This window comes from Venturia canescens, chromosome 11 (genome assembly GCF_019457755.1).
Source record: "Venturia canescens isolate UGA chromosome 11, ASM1945775v1, whole genome shotgun sequence".
In the NCBI taxonomy this organism is placed as follows: domain Eukaryota; kingdom Metazoa; phylum Arthropoda; class Insecta; order Hymenoptera; family Ichneumonidae; genus Venturia; species Venturia canescens.
In genome coordinates this window covers 8,708,296-8,735,996 of record NC_057431.1, presented here as the reverse complement: position 1 = coordinate 8,735,996, position 27,701 = coordinate 8,708,296, and the positions used below count along the sequence as shown (strand labels likewise).

Below are 27,701 nucleotides of genomic sequence, written 5' to 3'. Positions count from 1 at the left end.
AAAGCTCGATATATTACATTAACAATACAAAACGAATGAAGCTCGTCGGGAAATGAAAAAAAAAAAAAAAGAAAGAAAGAAAGAAAAAACGAATAAATCAAGAGACAGGAACCACCGAATATTTCGCTCGTGGCACCGGAATCACATTAATCATTTTATCAATAAAGCTCCAAATTACTTTTTCCCTCGCTTTATAAGTGACACTCGTCAAACACCCGGCTATAAACAACGACAACATTTCTTCGGTTGTCTCGTTGTCAAAAAAGGTATGAAGAAAATAATTTTTCAAAAATGATTTGGAATATTCGTGAGGAAGAGAGAATGATTTATTTGAAAAATTTTTTTGAAATAACTATCTGAAAGCAAAAAATAAAAACAGTTTGGAAAAAGCTGAATTCGTTCGCTCCAATTCCGATTTTCTGAGAAACAATAAAGTTTTCATCGATAACGATTTTAATTTTCTACCCACAAGTATTCGTGAGAATTTCAAGCCCGGAATTCTCGACGGCCAAAAACTGGATGAAGACTTGCCAGTGAATTTCACGGCTTTAGCAACGAATTCAAAAATCGCGAGCGAAACAATTTTTATCCATTCAAGGGGGATCCTGCTTTAGAAAGTGAAAAAAACCATTTTTTTAAATCGCACAAAATTGCGAAATTCTATATTTTTAACGGGTCTCTTTCTCACGTTAAAAAAATGTTTTTGTGCTCTCGAAATATCCTTGAAGCTATAGCGAAAAGTTCGCTATGCTGAGCTCCCTCTGTTTTATAAAAACGTTCCCGGAAGCAATAGATTTTTTGACTTTCTAAAGCAGGACCCCCCTCAAAGTGTTTGGGGAAGCCCAAAAATTGTTCGAAAGAGGAGAAAGTGCGAGATGAAATTTGAAAGTGTAGATTGGAAACGAGAACGCGAATTTTCTCCGTTCCGTTTTCGTGATTGAGTTTCCTATTCGAACAGAAAATCGATGGAGCGATGAAACGGGATTTTGATTAGTTGAATAACGGAGAGGGAAGTCTCGAAGCTTGTGCAAAATGATTGATCGGTTCGATCAATGATATTCATCTGTCAAAACTTAGCTGTGCACACCGAGCTCACATTCCAATGAGGCAGTTTGTATCGAGCTCCTTTGGAATGTTGTTCAGAACACGGTGCGAGTTAGTCACGCGTGTGTTTTCCTTTATAAGCAGCCCGAGTACGAGCGACAGCAGCCTCGTACTTCGTAAACCTGTCCAAGTACTTTTCAGTCAATTTGCCTTCGAGATAATCGAAGGGAGCAAGAAAATCCGCCGCAATTATCCGCCGCATTCGTCCTTTTCTTGCTCTCTCGATCACCCGGGCAGAGAATTATTTTCCAGGACGAAAATCCAGCCTGCAGACTCGCGAAGTTTCGCTATCGTACAGCTCGGTTTACTCGTCTTTTCGTAAAGAGAAACTGTTTAAATAATCTTGAACTATTGAAATCGAAAATATTTTAGCTCGCAGATATGCGTTTTTGTTGGAAAATTCGGGGGCCGTGAAAACGGATATAAACTCGTTTTTCTTCGGCTTTTAGGAGGCTTTTTGACGAACCTTCAAAAACGAATATTCTATCGAAAAATCATATTTTGCAAAATCGGTTTTTTTATCGATTCAAAAATCTACGAACATTTTTGGTCTTTTCGAAATTTCAATAAAAACGATGCGGAGTCACAAATTTTGAAAAGCATCAAAAACGGGACGAATTTTCTGAAGCAACATTTTTTGTTGTATCGACGAAATGTGGCAAGCGCAGAAAATTTGGTGGATTCGATTAATCCATTTTTTGGGTTCCAACGAATATTTCCGCTCCGAAGTATCGTTGATCCAAAGAAAGCTTCGTTGAGTCCAAAAGTTTCGATTGTTGAACGAGCAAGGAGTTTTGATTTTTCATCTTTTTTTCAGTTGGATTTTTCTCCCCATTTTTTCTAATCCCAAGACTGGAAGAGCCTCCAAAATATTGAAATGTTGTCAAAAATACTAAAATTACAAAATATTTGATGAAACTGGAACGAATTTTGGAAAAGTTTGAACGAAATTTCTGCAGCGATAAAACGAACTAAAATTTTGAATTTTTGGGAAAGAATCGTAAGGAAATTTGAGCCTAATTTCCGGGAGGGTTCGAAGCTCCGAAAACTTAAATTTTGGGGCTAGAAAATTGAATGAAAAAAATAAAAGCAATTATTGCTTAGTCTCCCGGGCAGAATGCTGCTCGGGTATTGTTACGATTTTGTCATTTTGAGCACGTAGAAAATTGTGCACGAGAATCACCGCAATGCTCCCCGTCGTTCAATGAAACTCCCCAAACTATATCTATAAATATATTTCCAACCGAAGTTCAGTTCAGGGGGGATGAAATCGATTGAGAATATGGCCAGCCATGCCCTTTAATGGAGCTCGATGAAAAAATTTGAAAAAACAAAAAAAATACGAAGAACGAGATTGAAAGGTAAAAAGTGGGAGGGAGAAGGGAGGGGGGGGGGGGTCAAAATCGTGTAAGCATTACGATAGAGTCAACTCTGGAATACCAAGATCTCAGCAATTCAACCACTTAATCTATACAATCTCGAACGAATTTTTCATGAAAAAAAAAAAAAAAAAAAATACTTTCTTCGTATTCCTGAGGGCAGCGATAAATCCACTGAAAAATCAACGTTCTTCGACAAATTCAATCAATCGAGATTTTCATCATTCGACAAATACGTATTTGGAATGAAAAAAATATTCAGTTGCAGAATTGACGAAAATAAAATTCATAAAATAATATAAAATAAAATTCTTCGTATTTTGCTTTTAATTTAATTCTTTTAGTCAATGAATTTTCTTCATTTCTATTATTTCATATTGAAATGATAAAATGTATTTTCGTATTTTTTATATGAAAATTTTCCTAAAAATTTTATCGAATCTTTGATATTTTATTTAATTTCGTTTGAATTATTATTTTTTAATATTCACTAATTGATGAAATAATGAATAGGAAAAAATATTGATGAATTTTGATTAAATTCATTAATTGCGATAAGCAAAGAAACGAATGTAACGAATAATCGCACTGCTGCTGCTGCTGCTGCTGCTTGTTAAACGGAAATTTTAATGAGCGAAGTGTGCAATTAATTACTCACGAATTTACGGGATCAAATGATTCAATTGCTCTCGTATTCACAGAAGGAAACGTTGATATTGAAGTATCAAATTGAAAGGAAAATTTTTAAAAATTCGCACTTTCGTCGTAATTTCTTTTTTTCAAGTAATTCTCAATCTCGCCGTTAAAAAAGTTGTTCTTCGACCAAAAGTCCCGTTGGTTTGATTGAAATTTTGAAAAAACTTCGATTTTCTACCAAGTATATTTTACTGCAAAGTAAATTTAGAATTTGAAAATTTAGTTTAATAAAGAATGTATTATTTACAATAAGATTTACTTGTAAAATTTATATTTAAATTTAATATATTTTTTTTTAAATATAAAAATAAGAAAATTTATAAGTCAAGTATAATAAATGAAATAAAAAATAGACTATAATTATAAATAATTATTAATTTTATTTGCCTTTTGTATCAGAATTTATCTAAAATTAATTTAAATAAAATTAATCTTGATTAAATTTAATTAAATAAATAAATTATTGTTGAATAATTATTAAAAATATTGAATTACAAATTAAAATTTATTCGTCTACCAATGTATCTAGTTTTTTAATAAATAAATTTATTAATTTAAATAAATGATTTGACATTTGGAATAATGAATTTTTGGATAATTTTATGGCGAATCGTTAAATAAAATGCTTCGTTCCACAAAGCAACTTTTTTGGCCGAGTGCAGCCTCCTCCAACCGGCCGGAAACGCGTCCAGCGGTGTATTCCGCAATATTTTGATAAGCCGGAAGATCGTTGGCGTAATTCGGTGGCCCAAATACGAGGGTTTTCTGCAGAAACTACGAATATGTGCGAGAGGCGAGTGAGGCGAGGAGCATTCAATTGCGGAGCTTCGATTTACACGCTCCGAGGGTTATCATTATCAGTGGCCTCTGCTTCCCTCTCATTTTCTCTTTCGTAAGAAGGAGAAGAGCGAGCGAGAGATTCGATAAGCAAAAGTGACAGCAGCGACGGTGATTCGTCGTGTACGGGGTTCCGGAGCGCTGAGACTCGGTGAGGATTGGACCAGCAGCATTCCCGAGTCCCTGAGCGTCGATTGGTCCTCGGTGTTGTCGTTTTTTCCAGCTCATTTTTCGCCCGTTCACCGTCGTAAATCTCCTTCCATTGGGTCTCGGTGCGAAGTCTCGACGAGGATATAAAACGGGGCCTCGTCGAACAAGTCCCAGGCATTTGAAAGTGCGCGGCGCCGAGAACTGGCACGCGAGCGAACGTTTTTTTCCCCAAGTTTGTTCCCGACGAAGCCGCTTTCAGTCGCTGGATATCGAGTTTTCCTTGGTCCGAGTTCGTCGATAAAATCCCCGAGAAATTTCGGTGTTTGGGAAGGAATAAAAAGTCGGGCTCGAACAGCCTTAAAGATCCGGAAAATGCCTTTTGAAAACAAATCACTTGTCAACGGCCATGGATCCCTCAAACGGCCCAACGAAAATGAGTTTCTTCACACCGCGGTCAAACACACGAGCACCTCAACGTAAGTCTCATCAACGCCCACGTTTTCTTCATTTTATATGACCGTGACAAGTGATCGGAATTGGACCACTTGCCGCCCCGCGTCAATTCAGTTACGACCAACATCGCCCCACCGTTTCGTCAGAAAACATATGCGGACCGAAGACTTTACGAAGCTTTCAATTACAAAAAAGTTGCGGAAAAATGTAGCTTTTTTTTTTATTCATTTATCTCGGGAGTTTATCATCGTAGGTTAATTTAACCAACGCCATGTGATCGGGCGGAAAATTTTACCCCGAAATCATCTGCTTATGTTTGTATTTTTGACTCCATTTTCCTTTCGAAAGCGTCACTTGAAATCAGGAATTCCGAATTCGGACTTGCGCACGGTTCGAAAGTGTTCGGATCGCTGTTCCTGTCCGAGGGTCCATTTTTTTGACTGTGAATTTTTGACGGTGAATTTTTTTTAAATTCGTGTAATTTCGGTGGTTTCTCGTCGTTGTAAAAGTCAGCGAGATTTCGTAATCGATTTCGAGCCCCCAAAAATTTTCCCCAAAACTACAAAAAATTAATAAAAACAATTTTTCCTTCAAAACTTCACGAAACCTCGAAATAATCAATTCAGTAAGAAGCGTCCAACAAAAATTCAGAATAATCGAGAAGCCCAATAAAACCACAATTTGTTGGTAGAGTAAAAAAATTTCTCAAGGCGACTGAGAGAAGAAATAAAAACGTTGGAGCTCGTCGACTCGATCCACGCGATGATACGCACTTGTAATGAGGAAAATTTATAAAACAAGAACTCTCGTGACTTGTAGGAAGCTAAAAAGAAATTAATAAAAAGAAAAATGAAAAATAAAGAAAAATATATTTGCATGAAAAGTAAAAAGAAGTAAAAATTGCCAGTGCTTCACGGATATTTCACGACAAATTCGTTGCCTGTTTTACTCCCTTCAGTGCATTCTATTATACTCTCTCACCCCCTGCATAATGCAGTTATAAAAAGTTCTTTTCAGCCCTCTCCTCCTCGCCCTCTTTCCTCTGCCTTCCTCCTGGACGTGCATCAACGAACAACGACGTCGACGTTGTCGTCGACGACGACGACGACGTTTTCCTTCGTACATATAATAATCGTATGACAGGGCACGAGGGCTGGTAGCATAAAACTTGTATCTCGGGACAGTAAACTAGCTCGGCGAGCTCGTATATACTCACATCTTCTCTCGTACATACGATAAATATATTTATATTTATAAATATATATATACGGACACTCATATCTGATACGAGGATAGATCTGAGATTGGGGCAAAATGGACCCTGAATTTTGGAAAAAAAAATTCAAATGATTTTCCTGTTTTTTGACAAAATCGATGGTGAATTCGAATTTTTGGAAATTTATTAATAGCTGCGATGACAAATTGGGTCACGCAGATTGGGAGAATTTTTTTTTCGGAAAAAAGAAAATAAAATTTGGAGGCTCCAAGTGGTTCATGAGTTTTGAAAAAAGTTGGAAAATGTAATTTTTCTGTTATTAAAAATCAAAATGAGACAAACTCAGAGGTGTTTTGATGGTTTTTTTTTTTTTGAAATTATGAAAATTTGAGTGGCTTCGAGGCTGAAGCAACCCAAGGGTCATTTGCACAAAATTATTTTTCACAAATTATTTCGTGGATTTTGAAAAGTTTGTGAGATTTTGTTAAGGTATGAAATGAGGTGACGAGTAATTCCGCTTCTTTTTGCCCCAATGTGCCGCATTTAGCCTCGAATTTTTCATTGTTCGTATACTCCGTGAATTTATAAATATACGGTATTTCTATTTCTTTCGCATCATCCTCGCGTTTGCTGAGAAAAATCGAAAACGCTTTTGAAAATTCTCCATCCTCGTCGTTTTTTTTCGTAAATTTGATTTAATCAATATTTTTTAAAATATGCCCAAAAAATCACGGAGCAGCGATTTCGAAAATTGGTTAGAAAAAATTTTGATTAAAATTTCGATAGTTTCTTGCTCGAAGCTCGCCGAGCACAATCGTTTCGGAAAGTCCCATGTAAAATGGCCCGCGTATGGTATTTCAAGCCGAGGAAATATAATACGAGACTTTTTTATGGTAGCGAGCGTGTCCGGGAGAACGAAGTTTGCCTTCTTTTGGAGCTTCAATAGCTTTTGTGTAGTGAAATAAAAAAAAAAAAAAACAAAAAAAATGAGAAATAAATAATGATAATAACGATAAATAAGCAAGAGGCGAAGGGCTGAAGGTCGTTGAGAATTTTTTTAAGAGCTGGAAAAAAGTAAAAAAAAAAAAAAAAATTGTTTATAAAAATATGAGGAAAAAACGTTCGCTGAGTCGTCAGAACAAATTTTTCCCCAACGAGCTCGTGCTTTTTTTTTATTTTCATAGAAGAAAAAGCGTCAATACGTATTTCCTCGAAATAATTGTATCACGAGAGTAAATAAAGCCACTCGATCAGACCACTGCGCGAAAATGATCTCATTACGATATTATGTTTGAGCGATGATACGCGAGACTCGTATCGAGTCAATATTGATATTCGCTCGGGGGATTTAAGCTCCCGCTTCTTCTCACGAAATAGCGATCCTCGGCTTTTTCGAAGATCATCATAACAATCGTTTATCCGCGTTAATTGAATCACGATTCGATGAAAAAAGCTCGAAAATGTGATTATTTTCGTCTGAAAAGGGAATAATTCACTTGGAAGAGTCGACAAAAATTTTAAGGGGACTCGCGGGCGAGGCCAATACTCGGATGGGTGACCGCTCGGCCCTGGATTGGCTCGCTAATCCAAAATATTGCCGCCTTTATCGGGAGGGGTTTTCCGCAGTTTCCTGGGGCCCTCGTTGCCACAAAAAATTTCATTTTTTTTCATGCGCATTTGAGAGACTGAAATTTCGAAGAGGGTACAAAAATTACTACAAAATATCAGCAGTCTGAGAAAAAACAAATTTTCTTGGGAAATCGGTAGTTTTTGAAAAAATCCAACTAAAATTTTTCTTATTTTTGCATGAAATATCGAAAATAAAAAATGTGCGAAATCCCTTTGAAATTTTGATTGACGAAAAGATTTCAAAACTTGCTGAATCGTTGTTTTTTTTTTCGATTTTACTTGATTTTAGTAAATTTTTAATGAATCGGCGAAAAGATGGAGAATGAATTTTTGTTTTGAAGAGTCTTGTGCACATTCGCGATTCTGTTATCGGATATATTCGGATTGCGAATCAGCCGGTCCAGGAAAGCCTTCCTCAGCAATTGTTCCTGCATGGTACCTACAAAGCAGGGAGCTTTGATTATGTAACCTTAGATTTGAAGGGGAATGAGGAGGGCTGAGAAAAGGAAGGAGGGAGAGATTATTAATGTTTGCGAACCCGGAAATTGTATGGGGCTCGGAGAAACCATACGTTTGCGTCACACACGTCGAAAATGCATTCAGAAGCGATTATCACTAATTACAGCATTGTCGGATTCGCTAAATTCGAGAGCATTTCACCTGGGAGATCATAGAGGAAAAGCCAGGGTGAAAGTTCACGATTTCGAGCACCAAGTCCTTTGGCAGTGGAGCAGAAAACGATGGAACAAGTTTTTGATGAATTTTCAATCGTTTCGTTATTCTTCTTGATTTTGAAGCCAAAAATATTATTCGTTTCCTCATTTGCCAGGGTTTCAACCCTTATCTTCAGAGTGCTCTTCCACTTTTCTCGATTTTTAGTAAATAAAAAAATTTTCTTTCCAACTTTCTTCACTTTTCAACGCCTCACGTACGTCCAGCAGTGCCAAAAACGCGGTAAAAGAAAAACTCTTTTTAGAAGAGATAGCGATAGAAATTAATAAAAATAGTTTTTACACGTTGCTCATTAGAATTTAAGCTTTGTAAAAAAAATTATTTTATTTTTGTTTTTCTTAAATTACATACGACATGAAAAATCACTTTTCCCGAAGCACCGTGAAAAAAAGTTGCTCCACGGTCTGCATCATTAATTTCTTATTGAAATGTTCATACATCCGCAAAACGTAAAAAAATTCTTGTTTATTTCAAAAAATGGTATTTTTTAAAATAATTAAAAAAAAAAGATTAATTTTTCAAGCTCTTTTTTCAATTATTCCATTACTAGCCGCGATTTTTAACAAGAAAAAAAGACATTTGTTTTTCAATCAACCTCGTTATCTTGTCCCACAATTCGACATTGCTCAACTGTCATTCGTCTCGAAAAATCTGACGATGACTTTGTCAAACATTCGAATAATTTTATCGCTCCCTCAATTTGGAGTTTTTCATACGAATAAAAACAAATTTTTATTTGAATAGTTTCTTTATACTCTTCGCGACATTTGAATGGTAAAAAGGCTGAAAAATGAGAACAATCTGGTCCATTCTGACGCAGCATCCTCGGTATCGAAGGAGAGCTTTCCGGAGACGAATTTTCCCATATGCAGAAGCTGCACAAGTGCACTTTGCCCATGAATATTGCGTTACAATTACGCGAACGTCGTTTCTGAGTATCGGTAGGCAGAGACCCTTGGAAAGCCAACTACGAACCGAGAAGCCTCGTATTCTAGGCTCTGTTCTTGGTTACTCCTTATTTGGGCGAAGATCGAACCTGCACTTTGAGCCAAACACGATTGACTTACTCCTTGAATTCTCCAATTCTATTCAGCCTACTGGAAATTCGATGATTTCTGTGCCACTCGCTTGGCGTGCTTCAAAACCAACTCGATTTTTTCTCCTTCCTCTCTTTTTTTGTGTACACCATTATTCATTGTTTTTGTATTTTTTAAAAAATACGATAAATCGTAGTTTATCAGATTTTGAACAATTTTGCGAAACGATTATTTCGAATTATTGAAATTCATTGAAACGTGATTGTGAAGCGATGAAACTTTTTTCTTTTAAACCAAAAATTTATTTATTGTTGAATTCTTAATAAAGAAACGAAATTTTTTCCCTTAATTTAATAAACGAAAAGACACATTTTCCAATTCAATTGACAAACGAAACAGGTTTTTTGTTTAATTGCATTTTTTCGTTCACGCTAACAACCAAAAAACACATTTTATGGATTAATTAAAAAAGAGATTTTTTGTTGTTCAATTTGCTACAAAATGGTTATTTTTATCGTTGCTATCCACTTTTCCTGGCACACCCAATCAGGGCATGAGTTCAGGCAAACTTTAGTCCCGCAGAAAGTACGAAAAAGTGTGTGAAGTTAAAAATCCATTCGATCCAGTATTTTTTGATAAATTTCGATAATTTAATCGTCAATATTTTCAGCAATTTTTCGTCCAACTCTCGCTTCTGGTGATCCTTCAATTTCGTGACCCGAATTTCCGAAGGAACGAGAAATAAAAGGGGGCCAAAATGATGGAGAATTGGGTGTCTGATTAAATGTGGTTTGTTCTACTTGAGCTCGTGTAACATTGTAGTTTGAGGATGTTGTTATTAATTCTGGAGCGTGTAGGATCGAGGTACGAGAATGTTAATCCCGTAACATCGCCACCGAAGCCTCCTGTATTGGTACCTTTTATTGTTGGGTACCGAGAGCGAGGACGTACAAGAAGATTTGCAATATTCGTAACTAAGGAGCTGCGGAGTTCTTGGAGCAAATATGCCTCGAACAGAATTTCGCGATTCTGTCGGTAGCACGCCGCCGCCAACGGAGCTGAGATACGTCTGAGAGCACGAGGATTTTCATGGCGAATCGACGAATCCCATCAAATTTATTCGCATCAAAATAAAAATGGAAAAATCCCTAATTTTCTGTTGATTGTTTACAATCATTTTGATCGATGACGAAAACACTAAAACATCTTGCCAAATCGGAGGCAGACTGGACCGCCGAGCAGGACGACGAAGTTTCAAGAAAAAGCTTCGAAGTACTCGAATTTTCCTGCCTTCGTTGTACGAACCAGATTTTGGGACTTGAGACGAAATTTCGAAATTTTTTGACGACCCCTAAACGATCGAATGGGACCAAAATGGGTTCAGAGCAATTTTGGATAAACTCCGAATCGAAGTTCCTTCGCTGATTTTCTGTTGAATATTTTCTATCAAAATTTAATACCGAATGAAAAATAACTCGGAAGCCTCATTTTATTAAATTTCATGATAAAGCAAATTTGTTCATTTTATTATTCGTCAAATTGAAAAGATTCGTTGAAAATCGTTTCTTGAACTCGAGACAAAAGTATCGAAATTTTATCAGCCATCGAATCAAGGAAAAAATTCTTCAAAAGTTTTCCACCCAAATTTTCGCTTCATTTGTCGAAAAGCACCATTTTCCCGAGTTCGAATCACGGACTCATTTCCAAGAGTCCGAAGGTTCATTAGAATATACGAGGACGACAAACCTGTTGATTTAGCTCAGAGAGCCCCATACAAGTTTGTACAAATGGTATGTACAGTATTTGGGCATGGGAAAAGCCCTGGCAAATGGGAGATATATTGCAGGTGTACCATAGCAATGTGGTCGCAGTATTCTCCTACTGAGAAACGTTCTTACACTCGGTTGAATATCGCGCGTTCCACCTCTTTCATGTATGGATGTTCTCGTACGCGATCTCCGTATTTTCCGATGTAAACATGCACGGGGACTTCGAGATTGATTTAATGGGAAACTGTGATGGAGTCAACACATTCGGTGCTCCATTATTTTCTCGTTATTTTGTAGCCACAGGAGGGTTTTTTCAAAATTTATTTTGAGTATCATTTTCTTATGAAAATTTGATGGTTCTACAATTCTAGTGACTTGGTACTTTTTTGTTAGCAATTTTTTCAAATTTCCTTCGATTTAAGTAGAATTCAAATTCATTTTAATCACTTATTTTGGTTTTAAGTTTATTCCCGTTGATTTCAATTTCTCTTGATTTTCATTTACTTCAATCTGATTATAGAATTCAAAGTAATTTGATCCATATACAAGTTCTTATTAAATTGGAATCGATACGAGTAGTGTATTGAAAAAAAATTATGTTTTTTTCAAATTAACAACATATTGACTTTGTTCGCACATTTCATTTTGAAACTTATTTCGGTTGCAATTTTATTGAATTTTTATTAATCTTAATCCGTTTGAAAATGAAATTATTTCAATTCTCGTCAAAATTATATTTAATCCAATAAAAATTGATTTTGGTACATCAAAATAAAAAAAAAGAAAATCATTTTTTTGAATGTAAAAAAACAGGTAAAAAAAATTGTTGATGATTAGGAAAAAAAGAACCAACATTTTGGACTCGACTATTTTTTTTCTCTATTTATTTCGTTCATCGATTGGAGTGTTTCAGCTCGAATGGGATGGTCATGAGAATCAGGAGCGCTGGCACCGGGATTTTGAAGTATTTTATGCAGTGCGATCGATGTCGAGTTTGTAGACGATTGCTACACGTACGAATCTGCTGCATATATCGAATTCGATTCGCAGACGAAAAGGTGGGGCGCAAAGAAAGAGGGAGAGATGCGGAGAGCGAGAGAGAAAAGTTGCTTGTGCTTTGCCAGCCGCATGTTCAGAATGTGTGTTCCTCGCAGATTTCTCGCTTCTCGCCACGAAATACGTGAGAGCGAAACTGTTTCGCAATACGAAAATGCGTATGAGTTGTTCCAATCGGAATGGACGTTGGAAAACACTCGAAAGTTCGATAACAAAAGCGATATTTTCAAGGAAAATAATAAAAGTTTTGAAAAAAAAAGTAAAATTCCAATTTTCGAACGAACATTTGTTCGAAATGATGAAACGAGTATTTCGATATAGAACTTATTTTTTCAATTATTTGCCCGCTTTGAACGATTTTCACCGGAACGAAACATTGATCAAATCATTGTAATTGGATTAACGTATTTTCAGGGAAATTTCATTCGCATGAAGCAAAATAAATTGAATGAAAAAAAAGACGAACTCGAAATATCAAGCGAAACACGAAGTAAACGATTAAAAATTAATCCAAACGATAAAAAAAAAAAAACGTTTCCAACGTGTCCAATTAAACGTTTTCGTACGAGCCCCTTAAAGAACCGCATCAGAGGTTTGTGAATAATATACATTTTTAAAAGTGAAACAAAATTGAAGTAAAAAAATCAGTGAATAATTTCAAAAAATTCAATTAAAGAAAAGCGAATTAAACCAATGAGAAAACTTTTTATTTTACTTTTCATTAAAATAAAAATTTTCAATTTATTTTTTATTTCGATTCAAGCAAACGAATGTTGCACCAAAATGTTGTCGAAGACGTTAATAAAAAATTCTCGAATGTAAGATAAATAAGCAGCAATGAAAGAGTGAATAAATTAATTAAACGAATAAAGTCAACAAAAAACATTTTCACCTGGTCTACGTCAAACAAACTGTTCAAATTCTGTCAATGATGGCTTTCAAAGCGTGAGTTTGCACTGGTACATTTCGGCGAGAGTTCGTATATCTTCGGGTCTCGAAATCGGGATATCCGCCTCGGGCGAGTAGCTTTTGGGGAGGCAAATTTCATGTACATTGTGTATAATTTTGGGGGCTGTTTGAGCCGTCACAGTGAGAACGATTTCAGCATTGCTATTGCGCCTCTAATTTTCCAGAGATTCCGTTTGAATATTTTCGTCTAGACGAGATTCTGGTGGGCTCCTTGCTTTACGTGTTCTCGCTCGATTTATCCCCGCATCTATGCGGGCAACGAATGAGACTAATAGTCTCGAATAGGAGTTCCTACATAATATGTCCTGATTAGTGAGAGCGCGAGGCCTGGAGGAGAGCTAGAGGGGGATGGGAGAGACGAGGAGCGGATCGAGGAGGGGGTTGAAGGGCCGGAGGGGGATGAAATAGATTTCATGCAGCATCCCCATAATTATTCATTGATATTGGCGGGGACACGCGTGCCGGACGGGCTCCAGTTTCCCATTTCGCTTTCCGGAGTCTCCGTGCCTAGCTGTGTCCTCTGCATGTTCCCTTGGGAATGAACCCCACTAATTATCCTGATAATCAACCCCTTCGATCGATCGTGTATCTATTACGTAGCGCAGCCTTAAATATGTCGATGTGTGTGGGGGATATCACAATTTAGATGTTAAATAATGTAAAGCGGATTTTAGCGAGCCCGGAAGCCCAAAATCATGTTGTTTATTTTGCGTCCTTCGCCGCTGAATTAAGGATTCTTCAATAGCGACGTAGACTTTCACACTTTATGGGGGATAGCTCCGAAACTTGTGGAGTTAGAGTAAAAGTGCATGGGATTAAAGTTGTAGAGAATTAAATTTTCTACAAAGAACTCCTCGGAAGTATTTCTCTAAGTTCAACGGTTTGGCCTTCACCGGCCGAAGAAGTGGAGTACTACTCGAAAACAAGTCGTTGACATAAGCTCCACTTCGAGGCGCCCTCAGCCCTAAAGTATCGAAGATACAAAAATTTGTTCAAATACTTTTTTCTTGGAAATTGAATTCCCCATTAAAATAGTCCTATGCACTTTGCCTCTATTTCCAACCGTTTTCGCAGTATACGCTGTGGCAGTGAAATCCACAGATCGCCGTGAGGAAGAAGCCAGAAATGGCGATTCAAACGCTCCATTCGTTCAACTTGGAAGCTCCTCTACACATACAAACCATTATTATTATTAGTATTAAACATATTCATGGGTTGACGCATGTCGAAATACATAAAGCACTGTTTTCTGTGTCACGTAGATACACGTTCGAGGCGCTCCAGGAATCGGCGCAGTATCTCCTCGATCGTGTCACCATAAGGCCAAAGATCGGTATTATTTGCGGTTCTGGAATGGGTGAGTAGTTTATAATCACGACGTGGTAAATCCCTCCGGGAAAAAGCCTCGAGCATCGTTCCTAGGGACTTGTTCCAGGCTTTGAAAATCCTCGAATAAAAAGATGAGAAAAATCAAATAAAAGTGGATAAAAATATTGGCAACAGTACGGAGAGAGGACCCTTCGTGGTTTTTTCAATTTTGTTGTGCAGGACAATCTGAGCATAGTGAGTTGTGTCCAGGTTCACTGGCAGACACGTTGACGGATCCGATAGTATTTCCATACGAGGAGATACCACATTTTCCAAGCTCCACGGTCAAAGGGCACGTGGGACAATTGGTTTTTGGTTTCCTAGAAGACGTCCCGGTGATGTGTATGCAGGGCAGGTTCCACTATTACGAGGGATACCCACTGTGGAAAGTAAGCATGATAACGAAAAAGGGAATAAAAATCAAATAACCCAAAACCTCAGAGCCCTGCAGGGAGAGGCACGAGGGATTTTTTTTATCTCTTTTCACCCCAACGTGAGTGGGATTAGTAACAAGGCGATGAATGAATCAAATCTCGTTTGTGCGTTGAAAGAATAATGCTTAAAGTCAAAAAAAAAACTAGATAAAAATGGTGTTTCGCGAGGGTTCTTGACGAGAACGTATTTTTCGGTGACCAAAATTGCGAGCAGTTTGTCAACATAATGAAATTTCAGTGATTCACTCGAGATCCACGATTCGGTAGATAAAAACCCTAACAAATGAAGCCAACGAGTGGAGTCAGAAGAATAATGCAAAAAAAAAAAATGTCAATTGAGTTTAAAAAATTATTGATCTCGTGTCGGTTCGCAGTGTGCGATGCCTGTGAGGGTGATGAAGCTCGTCGGTGTAAGTCATCTGATCGCTACCAACGCTGCAGGCGGTTTGAATCCGAAATACAAGGTCGGTGACATCATGATGGTGAAGGATCACCTTAACATGATGGGATTTGCTGGCAACAATCCACTTCAGGGACCAAACGATGACAGGTGAGATAAAATCATTGCGACAATCGTTCTCTCATTGCAGGTATACAGCGAGCCAATGAAAAAAAAAAAAAAAACCGATTTTCTTAAAAATCTTTATGATTAATCGAATATAATCATTTTCTTGAATTTTCATTTTACGTACAAAATTTTAAATTGCAAATTGCAAATTTAAAGTATTTATAAAAAATTTTTTTAGAGTTATGTGTTTGATTGAAGTAATGAATTGTAAATTTATTTAAAAAATTAATATTTTTAAAAACCTTGAAATTCAAGTATCAATAGAAGATAAAGTAAAAATAATTATAAAATAATTTATATAAATATAATTTTATATAAAAAAATTGTTTTATTGAAAAATTCGTTAAATAAAAATAAGTTAATCGAAATTTTCATATACAAAAACGACGTAATTAATAATAAAATTAAACTCAAGTTATTATTAATATTAATACTTTTTTCTTCATTCGTTTCCCGTTGCGTTTTCCCTTTGCGCTCTCTAATGCGATTTTCAACATAAAAAATAAAATTTTGGATTCACTCAATGATTTAATTGATCGCTCGTAATTCCATTAGCCAAAAAAAGTTTTGAAAAATTAGCTCAAAATTTTGAATTCATAACTCTGACATTAATATTGAGTGATAATATCTTTAATTAAGGAGTAAAAATCGAGTCACATTAGACCCCCATAAAATACGATCCTACGGGCATGATCTACCTTAGAAGAAATGAATGAAGAAAAATAATAATCTGGAGACGATAAAATCCTAGGAGAAAGTGTGCCGATTTCTCGAGAAGATGTAAAAAAAATTTCGAGGAAATTCCATTTTCAAAATCATGTAGAAAAATCGAAGCACATTTAGTTTTTCGTTTACGAATCACGATGAGATATTGTATTCCTGAAATTTCGATGGGAAAATCATGCAAAGTAGGCTTCGAGGCCAGCGAGGTAAAAAGAGCGAAGCTCCGGGCAAAGGAGCCTCGAGAATTAATTTATTTCATTGAAATAACCCCTTGAATCGGATTGATGAACTATTTGCACGAAGCAGATATAAAGAAGCTGATTGGCGTATTTACTCAGCAAAACTCACGGAAGAGATTTATCGTTGCGTATATATGTATACACGGGGACCGAAGGAGAGACAAAATCGTGTCTATATACGTATATAATTTCGTCTCGTTTCCTCAACTTTTTCATTTTCCCACATTTAGCTTTCTCTTTTCCTCTTTCTCTATTCGCCACGAAGCTTCACCTCTCTGAAACTGAAATGTGGGGGCTCTTTCCATCCCCATGGCGCTGCGTTTGCTCACGATGAGAGCTCCAAACTACGCTGCTTCGACTTCTCGCTCTTTTCCTTCGTGCACACCATAACCAAACAGTCGTGAATTTACTTTTTCTGTATCTTTCTCTCTCTCTCTCTCTCTTTCTGTCTCTTTTTGTCTTTCTACCTTACATTGGCAAGAACTAATCTTTCGTTCTTTCCTTTTTATCAATTTTTTTTATTTTTTTCCATTTTTTTATTCACTTGCACGTCTTTGCCCACTTCTCCATAGCTCATCAGCACCGAAGCTTCTTCTTCTTCTTCTTACTCCTCTCTTCACTCTCCGAGCTCGCGACTTGTTTTTCATGTTTTTTTAAAAATTTTTTAATCTTTTTTTCTGAGCAATATTAATGGACCGAGAAAACTGTCTTTTTTCTCTCTTCTCCTTCTCCCTCCTTCAGCTTTCTTTGCCAGCTCAAATCTTCCCAGCCCCCCCGTCTCTCCTTCGCCCCCTTTTTATCTCATTCCTCTTTCCGCTTTCATCCCCATCCGCACACCAAATACGTAATATCGTCCTGCTCGTGAAAGTGGAAAATTAATGGTGACTGCTGGGACACCGAGATTCTCCCCTTTCAGATTCCGAGCCCCGGTGAACGGACTCAAAATTTTTTTCCATCATTTTTGTCATCCGAAACAAATTTTCGTTTGGAAAAATTCCGCCTAAATTCTTTCCATTCTTAATTATATAGAATTTTATTCAAAATTTCTTGCGTTAATCATTTGCAAACTTCCGGTGTCGCCGCGGCAACGATTTCAACGTATTTGAAAAAGAAAGAAAGAAAAAAAAAAAAAAAAAACACGAAATTCCTCAAATTCACATCAATTCCAGTTTCAATCGAATTTTCCCATGTTCATCGACACTATTCGCGTCGATCCAACTTCCGGAGGCTCGATGTCGAATTCCGAAAATCTGATTTTTCATTGCGAGAAAGTTTTTTCTCTATTGGAATTTCACGATTTTTTTTCTCCTCATTGCAGATTCGGACCGAGATTCCCACCTATGAACGCCGCCTACAACGCTCACCTTCTCGACGTTGGCACGGAAATAGCCAAAGAAATGGGTATCGATGACATCATCCATCGAGGGGTTTACACCTGTCTCGGAGGCCCGAATTTCGAGACTGTGGCAGAGCTTCGGATGCTGAGTATGGTGGGAGTCGATGCCGTAGGTTGGTGATATTTTCTGCGAAAATATTAGTGGAAAAGCATGTTTTTTTGAATCCTCGATGATTATTTCATCCCCCATACAATAGCGATGCTTCAATACGAAAAAATAACGAAACTGGTGAAATTTTTTTACTTAACTTCAAACTCGAATATTTTACGATCAAAGGAAATGCTAAAATTGAATTTCGACGAGCCAAAATGTTGAGTAGGAATTTAAAAAATGAAAATGTCACCGAACGTTCAAAAAACTGTGGAAAAATCCAATTTTTTACAAAAAAAAAATTTTTTTAAATTAAAAAAAAACGTTTTGCCAATTTCGTACTCTGCTTTCCTGCAAATTCATTAGTTCTCGGACTTTTCGTTGTTGCTTTCAGGAATGTCAACCGTCCACGAAGTGATAACGGCCCGACACTGCGAAATGACGGTGTTCACATTCAGTTTAATAACGAATCACTGTTCGACCGATTACGAGAACGACAATGCAGCGAATCACGAGGAAGTGATAGACGTGGGAAGGAGCAGGCAGCCCTTGATCCAGGATTTCGTGTCGCGCATGGTACTGCGAATCAACGAGGAGATAAATAATTATAAAAAATGAATAAATAAAGTAGCCAGAATTGTAAAAATTGTCTACGCATAGAAAAAAATGGAGAATATTTTTATCGTGGAGAAATAGTTTGAGGGAAGGATGCCGGAGGGGCGGAGCTCCCCGAGAGTTTTATCGAGGCCAAGAGAGTCCTCGAGATCGTGAAATTCTTCGAAAAAACACGTTTTCCACCTAGAAAGATCCACTTTTGAAATCTTCAACTTGGAGATTCGTAGAAGGAGGATAAGAAAAAGGGAATAATGGAAACGAGAAGAAAACATGAAAAGAGCGACGCGGCGATGATTGTCACAAGCATTATCGTCGTCAGAGAAGTTCGCATAATGAGGCACCAGGAAACAGGGATGGAGAGGGGAAAGGCGAAAAAAACTAGAAGGATTAAAGAAAACGCGTGAGCAGGAATGAGTCGAGGCAAATCGTTACAGCCAGGATTTTCTAGTAATCTATTCGTAATGCAACGAGAATCGTCGATGAACGAGGAAAAAAATGTGTTTCAATAAACTTTTATTGTCAAGGATGTTTCTTCAGCCGGGGCTCGAGGCGCGTCGCATTTTATTTGATTTTTCTACACCCGTCCTGAATCCTTCGATCTTTTACAGTTCAGAAATCTCGGTACAAATTGAGATGGAAAGGATAGAAGAGCGTGAATTGTAATTAGAAGAGGAAAAAAATGTTTCGAGGGAATCGAACGAGCGGAAAAGAAACGATTCCGCGCTTTTTCTATTGATTCGTTTCATGTTTATCGAGTAAATGACTGGAGAGGAAAACACGAAATTTACGACGATTTATACATACGGGGTGCGCGAAAAGTGAAGCTTCAAATTTTCAGATTAAATTCCCCATGAAATTCCAAAGGGAAAAGTCCTCAGGGATTTTCTTCCTCGACGAGTCCTCGACGAGATATCGGCCCCGTGAATTTTGGCTCAGCGTCGCTCCTCCGTCCAACACTCGTGCGGGTCGTGCTTCGTAATCGATTCTACGAGCACTTTTCGGAAGCATCCGAAGCTCGATTTTCAACGAAAATGGGGCGAAAACCGCGCCGAGAAACCGAGAAAAGGAGGGAAGCCCCTTAATTAGCGAGAACGCCCTTAATTGGCGGGGAACCGAAGAACGAGCTCGCGCGGGGGAGCGTCGGGGAAGGATCGCGGCCAGCTGCACAGGGCAAGGTTTCCCGGATCACCGAATCCACGCCCATTTGTTCGGGGCGCGCGTTGCTTCCCGCGAAAATGATTGAAAACTCGAGAACGCTGCGCCGGAGAGAAAAATCCCGGAGGACTTATCGTCTCTGAAAGGCACGATCTTTCGACGGGGGCTGAAAAAAAATTGGACTTTTGGGACACCCGGTATGTCGTTTCTGGAGCGATGAAAAGATTCGCTCTGCTCACGCTTCGTTACCTTGTACGTCTCCCGACATCTCGTGGCGTGTCGTCGCGGCCCTCTCGGCGCTTCCGCTGCTACGCGCTAATGCATCGCAGTTCACCTTCGATAAATTCTCAACCTTCCGAAAAGCAGACTGCATCGCCTCGATTTTTTACTGTTAAGTAATCGCTCTCTGCCTCTCGTCATTTATTTTTTCTCGTTCGTTTTCATCTCCGCGAGATATTCTGTCTGCGTCTCTTTCCCTTATTATGCTCCCTATTCTCGCTTCCGTTTTCACCTTTTTCTTCGATTTCCGCTTATTTTTTAACATCCTCGTCCATTTCTCATGCCTTTTTGTTTTTTCGAAATATTCATCAGTCCAATAACGAAGAAGGAAAAAATGATGAAAATAATTTTTTCTTCTTCGATTTGCCCAATAATTTTTATTCCTTTCGACAAATTTGTCTCGCGTTTTTTATTACTTATTTTTCTTTTGTTGAAAATAATTTTTGCTGCACTGAAAGCTCAGCAACAACGAAAAGGAAAAGGCTCGCGAAGAAATACAATTTTAAAGCCATCTTTCGTTGCCTTTTTTTTTTTTATTGAATGAAAAATTTTGTAAAACGATTGGAAAAAAAGTATTTTTATATACACTTTTGGGATGAGCAATATTTAGCCTCGGCGAGTCCTCGAAAGTTTACCACTAAAAAAGTGGAGTTAGGAATCCAATCGAGGGTATTTCTTAATTTCTTTTCCCATTGAGCTGCGAAGGGAACGTGGGAGGAGGAGGAGGAGGAGGAGGAGGAGGAGAAGGGCGATAAAACATTGCTACTTCATGAATCATTGATAAGGCTTCTTCGCCTGTTGAAGATGAGATAGATTGAGCCGAAGTGGCTGATCAAACGATTAGCGAGGGTCCTCGAGGGAAATGAGGAGCAGAACGAGGAGAGAAAAGAACGAAAAAATTGGTCAAGTGCGTTAAAAAGTTCGGCGGTGAGTTTTGTGGGGTCCAAAAAAAAAAAAAAAAATACAAAATGAACCTCATATGGGAAGAAAACTAAAAACAGAAAAAATACTTTTCGAAATAATTCCAATTGGCTGATTCTCGCCATAGCCAATCGAAAGTATGAGCAAAATCGGTGAACTCGGATTTTTATGTTCGTTACTCAAAAAAATGAAGGGCGAATAGATTTTCAAATTTTACGATTAATTTCACGATTAGTTGATTGATTTAATTAAAATTTTAATCGGGTCGGTTTATAATATTAACATTGAAAGTAAAATAAAAACGAACGAAAATTGAATTGAAAAAAATCAAAATCTCATTTCAATTGGTAAATGGAAGAATATAATCTCAATAAAATATTTAATTAACGGAAATTTTATCTCAAGCGAGTTTTGATTTCAATTGAAATTTTGATTCCACCTCAAATGAATATATCAAGGAAAGAATCTGTCAGGTGAAAATGATTTTTTAAACATTTTTCTGCCACGTCCAACTCTGGATTCGTAAAATGTATTTTTACGTACGTTGAATTTCACACGAAGGATTCGATAATTGAGATTCGACTTTTCGTGCTGATTGACCAACGAAATAATTAATCCCGGAGCAATAAGTCGAAGTTTTTGTGAATATTGGGATTTTAATATGGAGTTGGGACGGTGACGAATCTTAACGTTTGGTCCAGTGGCGTTGTATATGCGTTTTAACATCTTTCGATACAAACCTCACTTGTGAAAAGCGCCGCAGAGGGAGAAGCACCGGGGACGTGGTCATCAAACATGACCGTGCTCATCTCCGTCTCTCTGGTAAATACGAGACTCGGTCGGTAACGTTAGTATTTCTTTGGTTGGCTGAGGTAAGAAATACGTGGTTGATACCGGGCTAGAACGAACGAGGAAAGGAGGAATGCAGTAAAATTGAAACATTAAAACAACGTCAGAAAATCTTTTCCGACCTTAGATTCGTTCTGTCGATTTTTTTTTTGTCTCAACATCGATTTTTTCATTTTTAACATCGAAAATTTGATGCCATAAAAACTGACATTTTGCAAATGAAGTAAATTCAATTGCATATCGAGTATGTATTTCGTACAAGAAAAAAAAAACAAAAAAAATTGACAGAAAATGCCTCGGAACTCGGCATTCCTACAGCCCCGAGTTGGGGCAGCCGACTGATGCATCCTGCGGGCTCGTCGCTCGTGCGTGAGAGGCTCGTCCCCCCCACCCAATACTTTTGCCCCTACTTCAGGGTGCCGCCGGCGCATCGCCGGTATGCGGGCCGATGTGAGGGCGCGAGCGGCAGCGGGCGGCGGCGAGGGGGGGAAGAGAGGGAACGGCTTTCTCGCGCACGCTACGGCACGGCTACGACTGCTGTCGTTAGTACGACTCGTGGCGTCCGCGGGTGCGTATCGGTGCGTTGTTCTGCTTGTTCGTTGGCGCCTGTCTCTTGTATTTTATTAGTGTATTAAAAAGCGGAAATAAAGAGTTGAAAAAAGGGAAGTCATTGATGGGGAGAGTCGCGTCGTAAAATCAGTTGGTCGTTAGTTTAAAACGTGTTTTGTGTCACTAAGCTGTTGTGATTAATGTATAAAAAGTTTTAAATATACGTATTTTGACATCGCACCGAATGCACGTTGGCGACGATCAACGTGTGTCTCATTATATTTACGAAAGAGTGGAAAATCGCCGTGTATAAATCTTCAAATTGGTATCTAACGAATCGTACGTTTAGTTTGGCGTTTGCCATGTTTTTGTGTCGCAAGGAAAAAAAGCGTTGAGAGTATAATCGTAATTCATGAAATAACACTTATCTCGAAACGTCAGTTTTTTGGAAACTAAAGCATCGGTGAGTTTTTCGTTGGTTTTCTTTTCATTTTTCGTCCTTTCGTGTAATCAAAGAAAACTGTCGTTTTCTTTGAGCTCGACCGGTTTACCTTCCCTACGTTTTTTTTCACCGCTTCGCGCCGGGCGACGCCATCGCACGCCTGTACGACGCGACGACAAGTGAATAGCGAGTGTTTGTTATTTTTCTCTTTTCTTCTCCTTTTTCTTCTCCATCTTTCGCCACAAATTCTTTTGGCTCCTTTCGAGTGTTTCCGTCCGGAGTCTCCAAATTTTCCTTCCCATATTTCCGGACGTGTTCCTAGTCGTTTTTCGGATGACAATGTGAACGTTGGCTTTTCAGAAAATTACATTTTTTCTGGAACCAAAAGTCACGTGATCGTGTGGAGCATATGACGTGACCACGCGAGGACAAAAACCTTTTTCTTACCTTCGGCCTCCAGCGCATAAATTTCTAAATTACTTTATTCGGTAAATTTCCTCTTCCGGTGAAATCGAATGAGAGAAATCGTGCCATTGTTTTTTGCCCCAGGCTCTCGGGTGCCTAACCTCGACCGACGCAACACCGTGTAGAAAATGCAGATGGTAACGTGATATATATCGAACTTTTAAATACGCGTTCACGACTAAATTTTTATTGTAAATTATGTGATATTTCGAAATTCATTAAAACAATATGGAACGATGGAGAAATTTTTGAAAACACGATTGTCACGATTCCGATGTATTTTTTCCCGTAATTTATTCGTCGTGTTTCGACCCTCAATTTCAAACGTTCCAACCTCTTTAATGAATCCAAATGGAAACGTCACTCGTGTCGAACCTTCCAATATATTCTCAATTAATTCGTAACATTCCAATTTCATCAGTATTTCCAAATTCATCATTTATTTCAAATATTTCACACGCGAGAAATCTTTCGCAGAGTTTACAGTCTGTGAAATTTTCATCGAATAACAAAATAATTGAACTTTTGTACCGGGACAGTGTTGAATTACGATTAATTTAAAAAAAATCTGCCGTCGACTGAAAAGCTGCCATTTTTCATTTCGATTCCCCGAATTTCCGTCTTTTTCGAGCGAAACCTTCGAATTTCCTGGAAAAGCGAAGCTGAACCGTTCGCGAGCTCACTTTTCTCGGAATTGTGATAAACTTGTTTGGCATTACTTCTCAAAACCCTTCCATTTTTTTCCGCGAAGCGTTTCGATTAAGAATAAAAAATCAGCGCGTATATAGCAGCATGGGTCATTTTGTCACTCGCGTGCATTTTGTTCGAGCAGCGAGAGCGTCTTGTCTCTTTTCCACTCGGCTACCCAATTACCGTGGTTGGGCGCTAATTGTGCGTTGCTAATTAGGCCCTAATCGCCGCGTCAGCGCCTTAAGGCGTGTATACCAGCGAATGTACGTGTGTACGGACTTCGCACGCGTACTTGGATGGTGACCGTGACGTTTCTCGAGTGAACGAGCAATTGGCGCGGCGCGGGCGGTCGCGGGGCCGAGGAGTGGGAAGAGCGAGGAGGGCGGGCGGGCGGGGGGAGGGAGACGAACGTTGAGGGTTCACGTCGCGACGACGTAGATCGAGTGTTTGCCCGTTAATTACATACAAACTCGCATATATAAATATAATTATACGACGAGTATTTACATGTTTTCACTCGGGATAGAATTTGCGTGGTGAATATTTTTTTAATCGTCTTTTTTATCGGATGATGGATAAAAAGGTTCGGTAGGAAATCCCTGGAGTCATATAATCCCTCGATAAAAACTCACCGGACGCATCATTTCGCAGCAGATTCGTCGTTTGTCGGGGTTAGTGTTTTTATCAAAAGTCCTGCGAAATAATGTGCTGCGAAATTTCCTCAATTTTCGATTTCTTTGTGAAATTCCCCGGGTTTTTAGTTACGTTAAAAAATATCGATAATTTTTCTAAAATTGGGTAATTTTTCACGGTTTTGTGAGGGAATTTTAACTCAATGATTTCTTGCCTGATGCATGATTTTTAAAAATCATCGTGACCTTTCAGATCCAAAATTCTGAGATTCGTGGTGAAAATTTCTGTATTCGTGGTAAAATCAAGCAGATTCGTCGTCTCGGACGAAAATTCTTTCGTTTGCCTTGTTACAATCGTGCGATTTTTTTGTAGATTTTCACCTCCTCATTTCCTTGCGATAAAAAGTAATCAGGCGAAGATTTATTGTAACGAGAGAACGTTGGCAATGCAAACATTTTGAATTTACAGTAGATGGAATGAAAATAATGAAATTCAACGGTTAGTTTCGAGTGGGAATAATGTGCGGAGGATCGTGAAGAAAAAAGAGAGAAAAAAGAGAAAATCGTAATGAGAAATCGTTCTTAATATTAAAAGTCGTTGAATTGTGACTCGAAGAGGCCGATCATTCGCGTATCCAACGAAAGAACAACAACAACAACAATAATAAAGTGAAGCAGAGAAAAAATTGATGCGTCCTGCCTCGCGTGCTAAATTGGCGAGATTAAAAAACGAGCGTGCCCGATTTAACGTTGGCTGGAATTCTCCGTGCGTCGGATTTACGGACTGTGACTGTGAGTTTGAAGAAGAAAAAGTAATTACCGAAAAAGCTCATGAAAAAAGCGGTCAAAAAAAGCGAAATAAATAAATAAATAAATAAATAAATAAACACAAAGAATCAAAGAACTAAAAATGTTCTTCGCGTTCTGCACTGCGAAGAACGCGCTGGTTCTCGATCACCAAATCCCCTCCTCGTCCTCGATAATCGACTGGGCCAACGCGCCCATCTCTCTCGCTTAGTTCGTGTAAACAAACGAACTGGAGATCGCGAAAGGAGAATAATAGGATACGAATACAAAGAACTCGGCAGCTCCTTCATGCCCGGGAACAAAAAATTGTAAACAAAACGAGACTCTTCTCAACACGCTCGTCCACTCGGCAGTGGCTCTTCACCGCTCAACTCAACTGACTCTTCTTCTCTCCCGGTTACCGCGACGAGCGGGGGTGGGGGGTCCCACATTTTTTTTTCGAAAAATCTCGCAAAATCCAAGTACGAGGAAAGGACTGCTTCGTTAATCGACGTTGGGACGATCGGACTCTCGCCGGTCCGCTCCCCACCATAACCTCGAACGTGAAAACGGAAGTCATATGCCCATACGCGCTCGCAAAACGGTAAATATCGTAGATCATCAATTTTGTCACGCTATTCTTCACCCTTGAAAATACTATTTTACGCTGCTCGATATCGTTTTGTCCTTTTTTTTCCGTTTAATCCTCGAGTGGATCCTTAATTTTGTAATTTTACTGGAAACAATTCGTAACAATTTTTTGCGATTTCATTCGAAAGCTCTTTTTTTGCTTTTTATCTTCCAATAAAATTCAGACGTCCTTTCAAACATTTTCACTCGATATTTTTTTTATGGCACTAATTAAAAATCAGTCAATCAAATTATCAAAATTCTTTGTTAATTTGATGATGATTTTTTACAATTTTTTTTTTCATTTCGAGATCTAATTTCATGTTTTTTTTTTTGCTCGAAATTATTCACTTTTGAACATCCGAGTGAATCTCATTTGGATCCTCTCATTTGGACTGTTAACGAATGTCGGTTTGGCTCGTTCAATTGTTCAATATTTCGGTATTAAAAAATAGTAGATCAATCATCACTTTGAGTGATTAGCAGTTTGATTGGGAGTGAGGATTTATGGTCAACGTTTACAAACAGAAAACTCATTTTCGATACCAAGTTTTTCATGAATGCACAGTGAATGTTGCATTCGCAGGAAAATGTTTGTTCTGCTTTGTTTTCGTTGGTCATATTTAAGGAGTTTCGGTACAGGCAATACAATGTTGCCATGCTAAACCATGCTAAAAACACATAAAAAAATTCAAAAAGTTTAGAATTTTATAAAATTTGGTGAACATATTCTTTAGTGCCAAATTTGGCAATACAAATTTTTTAAGATTTTTCTTCTACACAGCTATCGAGTAATTGATCACTAAAGTTCACGTGTATAAGCATAGCGTTTTCATATATATAGGTATACATTCCGGGCATAAGAAATCTGCTTTAATGCGTAATTACTCGATAACTAAGTAGAAGAAAATTTTGAAAAAAATTGTGTTTTTGCACTTGATGTTGAACAACATTATCACCAAGTTTGATCAATTTCTTAATATTAAGACTTTTGTACCGAAACTCCGTAAATGCGCGGGCGAGGAAAATATGAGTTGAAAAACGTGGAGGCTGGCAGTTACGAATTGTTTTCTGAAATGAAGATGAAACTAAAAGCGTTCAAAAGCGTTCTGAATCTCGTGAAAATCCACGAAGAAACTCGGCAAAAAATATAGCCACCGAATTACGAAAAGCGCGAGATGAAAAAATATTGAAATTCGTCGCATTTGGCCGGTGCCGTTTTCAACGTAAAACGCGCCCAGCATCCGAGAGCGTGCGAAAAAAAGTTGGAAATAGCTACGCCTCTTTCCACTGAAAAGCAAACCGTTAATTGTCCTTTTTCGTTGCTGCGCTCCCCAATTTTTCTCCCTTGTCTGTTCCCCCTCCCCCATTCGTGTCTTTGCATTGTGTACACGACGGACCAGATCGATGCATTCATTAAGCCCCGAGTATTAATTACCGCGTATGCCAGCGCGCGCGTAGCGCCGTTTAATATGCGAAGAGGGAACGAGAGATGACGATGAGGGCGGGAGGAGGCGGGAGTGGAGCAGCGTCGAGGGGGCGGGGAGGTAAATATCGGTAGGGAAACTCGTCACACAAATCCTGGGGATGACGATGGCGCGATTTCCACAGAGTTTCATCGAAAAGGGGGCGCGCTATGGCGGGAGGAGATGGGAGCGCCGCTGGTGCCGAAAGGGGACAATGGCTGCTGCTTAAATCCTCGATATTGAGGGGAAAATCAAGTGTTTCGTGGAGGGGGACTTTGACTATCTCAAAGATTGGGTTGCGCGAATCATTTGAGCGCTCGGTGACCTTCCAATGGGCCTGGGAAGTCGATCTAACTTGACGATGCTGAAGTTTCCA

General features: G+C 38.4%; 2 protein-coding genes and 1 long non-coding RNA gene across 11 annotated transcripts in view; all 3 read left to right on the top strand.

Annotated features, from left to right (window-relative positions):
* The first annotated feature begins 4,329 nt into the window (after nt 1-4,329).
* LOC122418015 (purine nucleoside phosphorylase-like) lies at nt 4,330-18,987 on the top strand. 2 transcript variants are annotated; one of them, XM_043431996.1, is made up of 6 exons: nt 4,330-4,642; nt 14,290-14,384; nt 14,606-14,784; nt 15,204-15,379; nt 17,678-17,868; nt 18,241-18,987. In XM_043431996.1, the coding sequence occupies exons 1-6, from the start codon at nt 4,539-4,541 to the stop codon at nt 18,462-18,464; spliced, it is 969 nt and encodes a 322-aa protein (XP_043287931.1). In that variant the 5' UTR covers nt 4,330-4,538; the 3' UTR covers nt 18,465-18,987. The 2 variants fall into 2 exon arrangements, with proteins under 2 accessions (XP_043287931.1, XP_043287930.1); XM_043431995.1 differs by having other exon boundaries at nt 14,576-14,784.
* Nucleotides 9,487-10,385, top strand: LOC122418017 (uncharacterized). Its single transcript, XR_006262418.1, has 2 exons — nt 9,487-10,022; nt 10,091-10,385. It is a non-coding gene; the product is annotated as an uncharacterized lncRNA (long non-coding RNA).
* Nucleotides 18,988-22,231: 3,244 nt separating the features above from the next.
* Syn1 (Syntrophin-like 1) overlaps nt 22,232-27,701 on the top strand; it is a 275,363-nt gene continuing 269,893 nt past the window's right edge. The window contains exons 1-2 of one of the 8 annotated variants that reach the window (XM_043432138.1): nt 22,232-22,539; nt 24,913-25,833. In XM_043432138.1, coding sequence (XP_043288073.1) covers nt 25,810-25,833 — 24 coding nt within the window. In that variant the 5' untranslated portion in view covers nt 22,232-22,539; nt 24,913-25,809. Of the gene's footprint in view, nt 22,678-24,276; nt 24,483-24,816; nt 25,834-27,701 lie in introns of those variants that run through there. The other 7 variants (XM_043432137.1, XM_043432136.1, XM_043432134.1 and 4 more) reach the window with 7 other exon arrangements.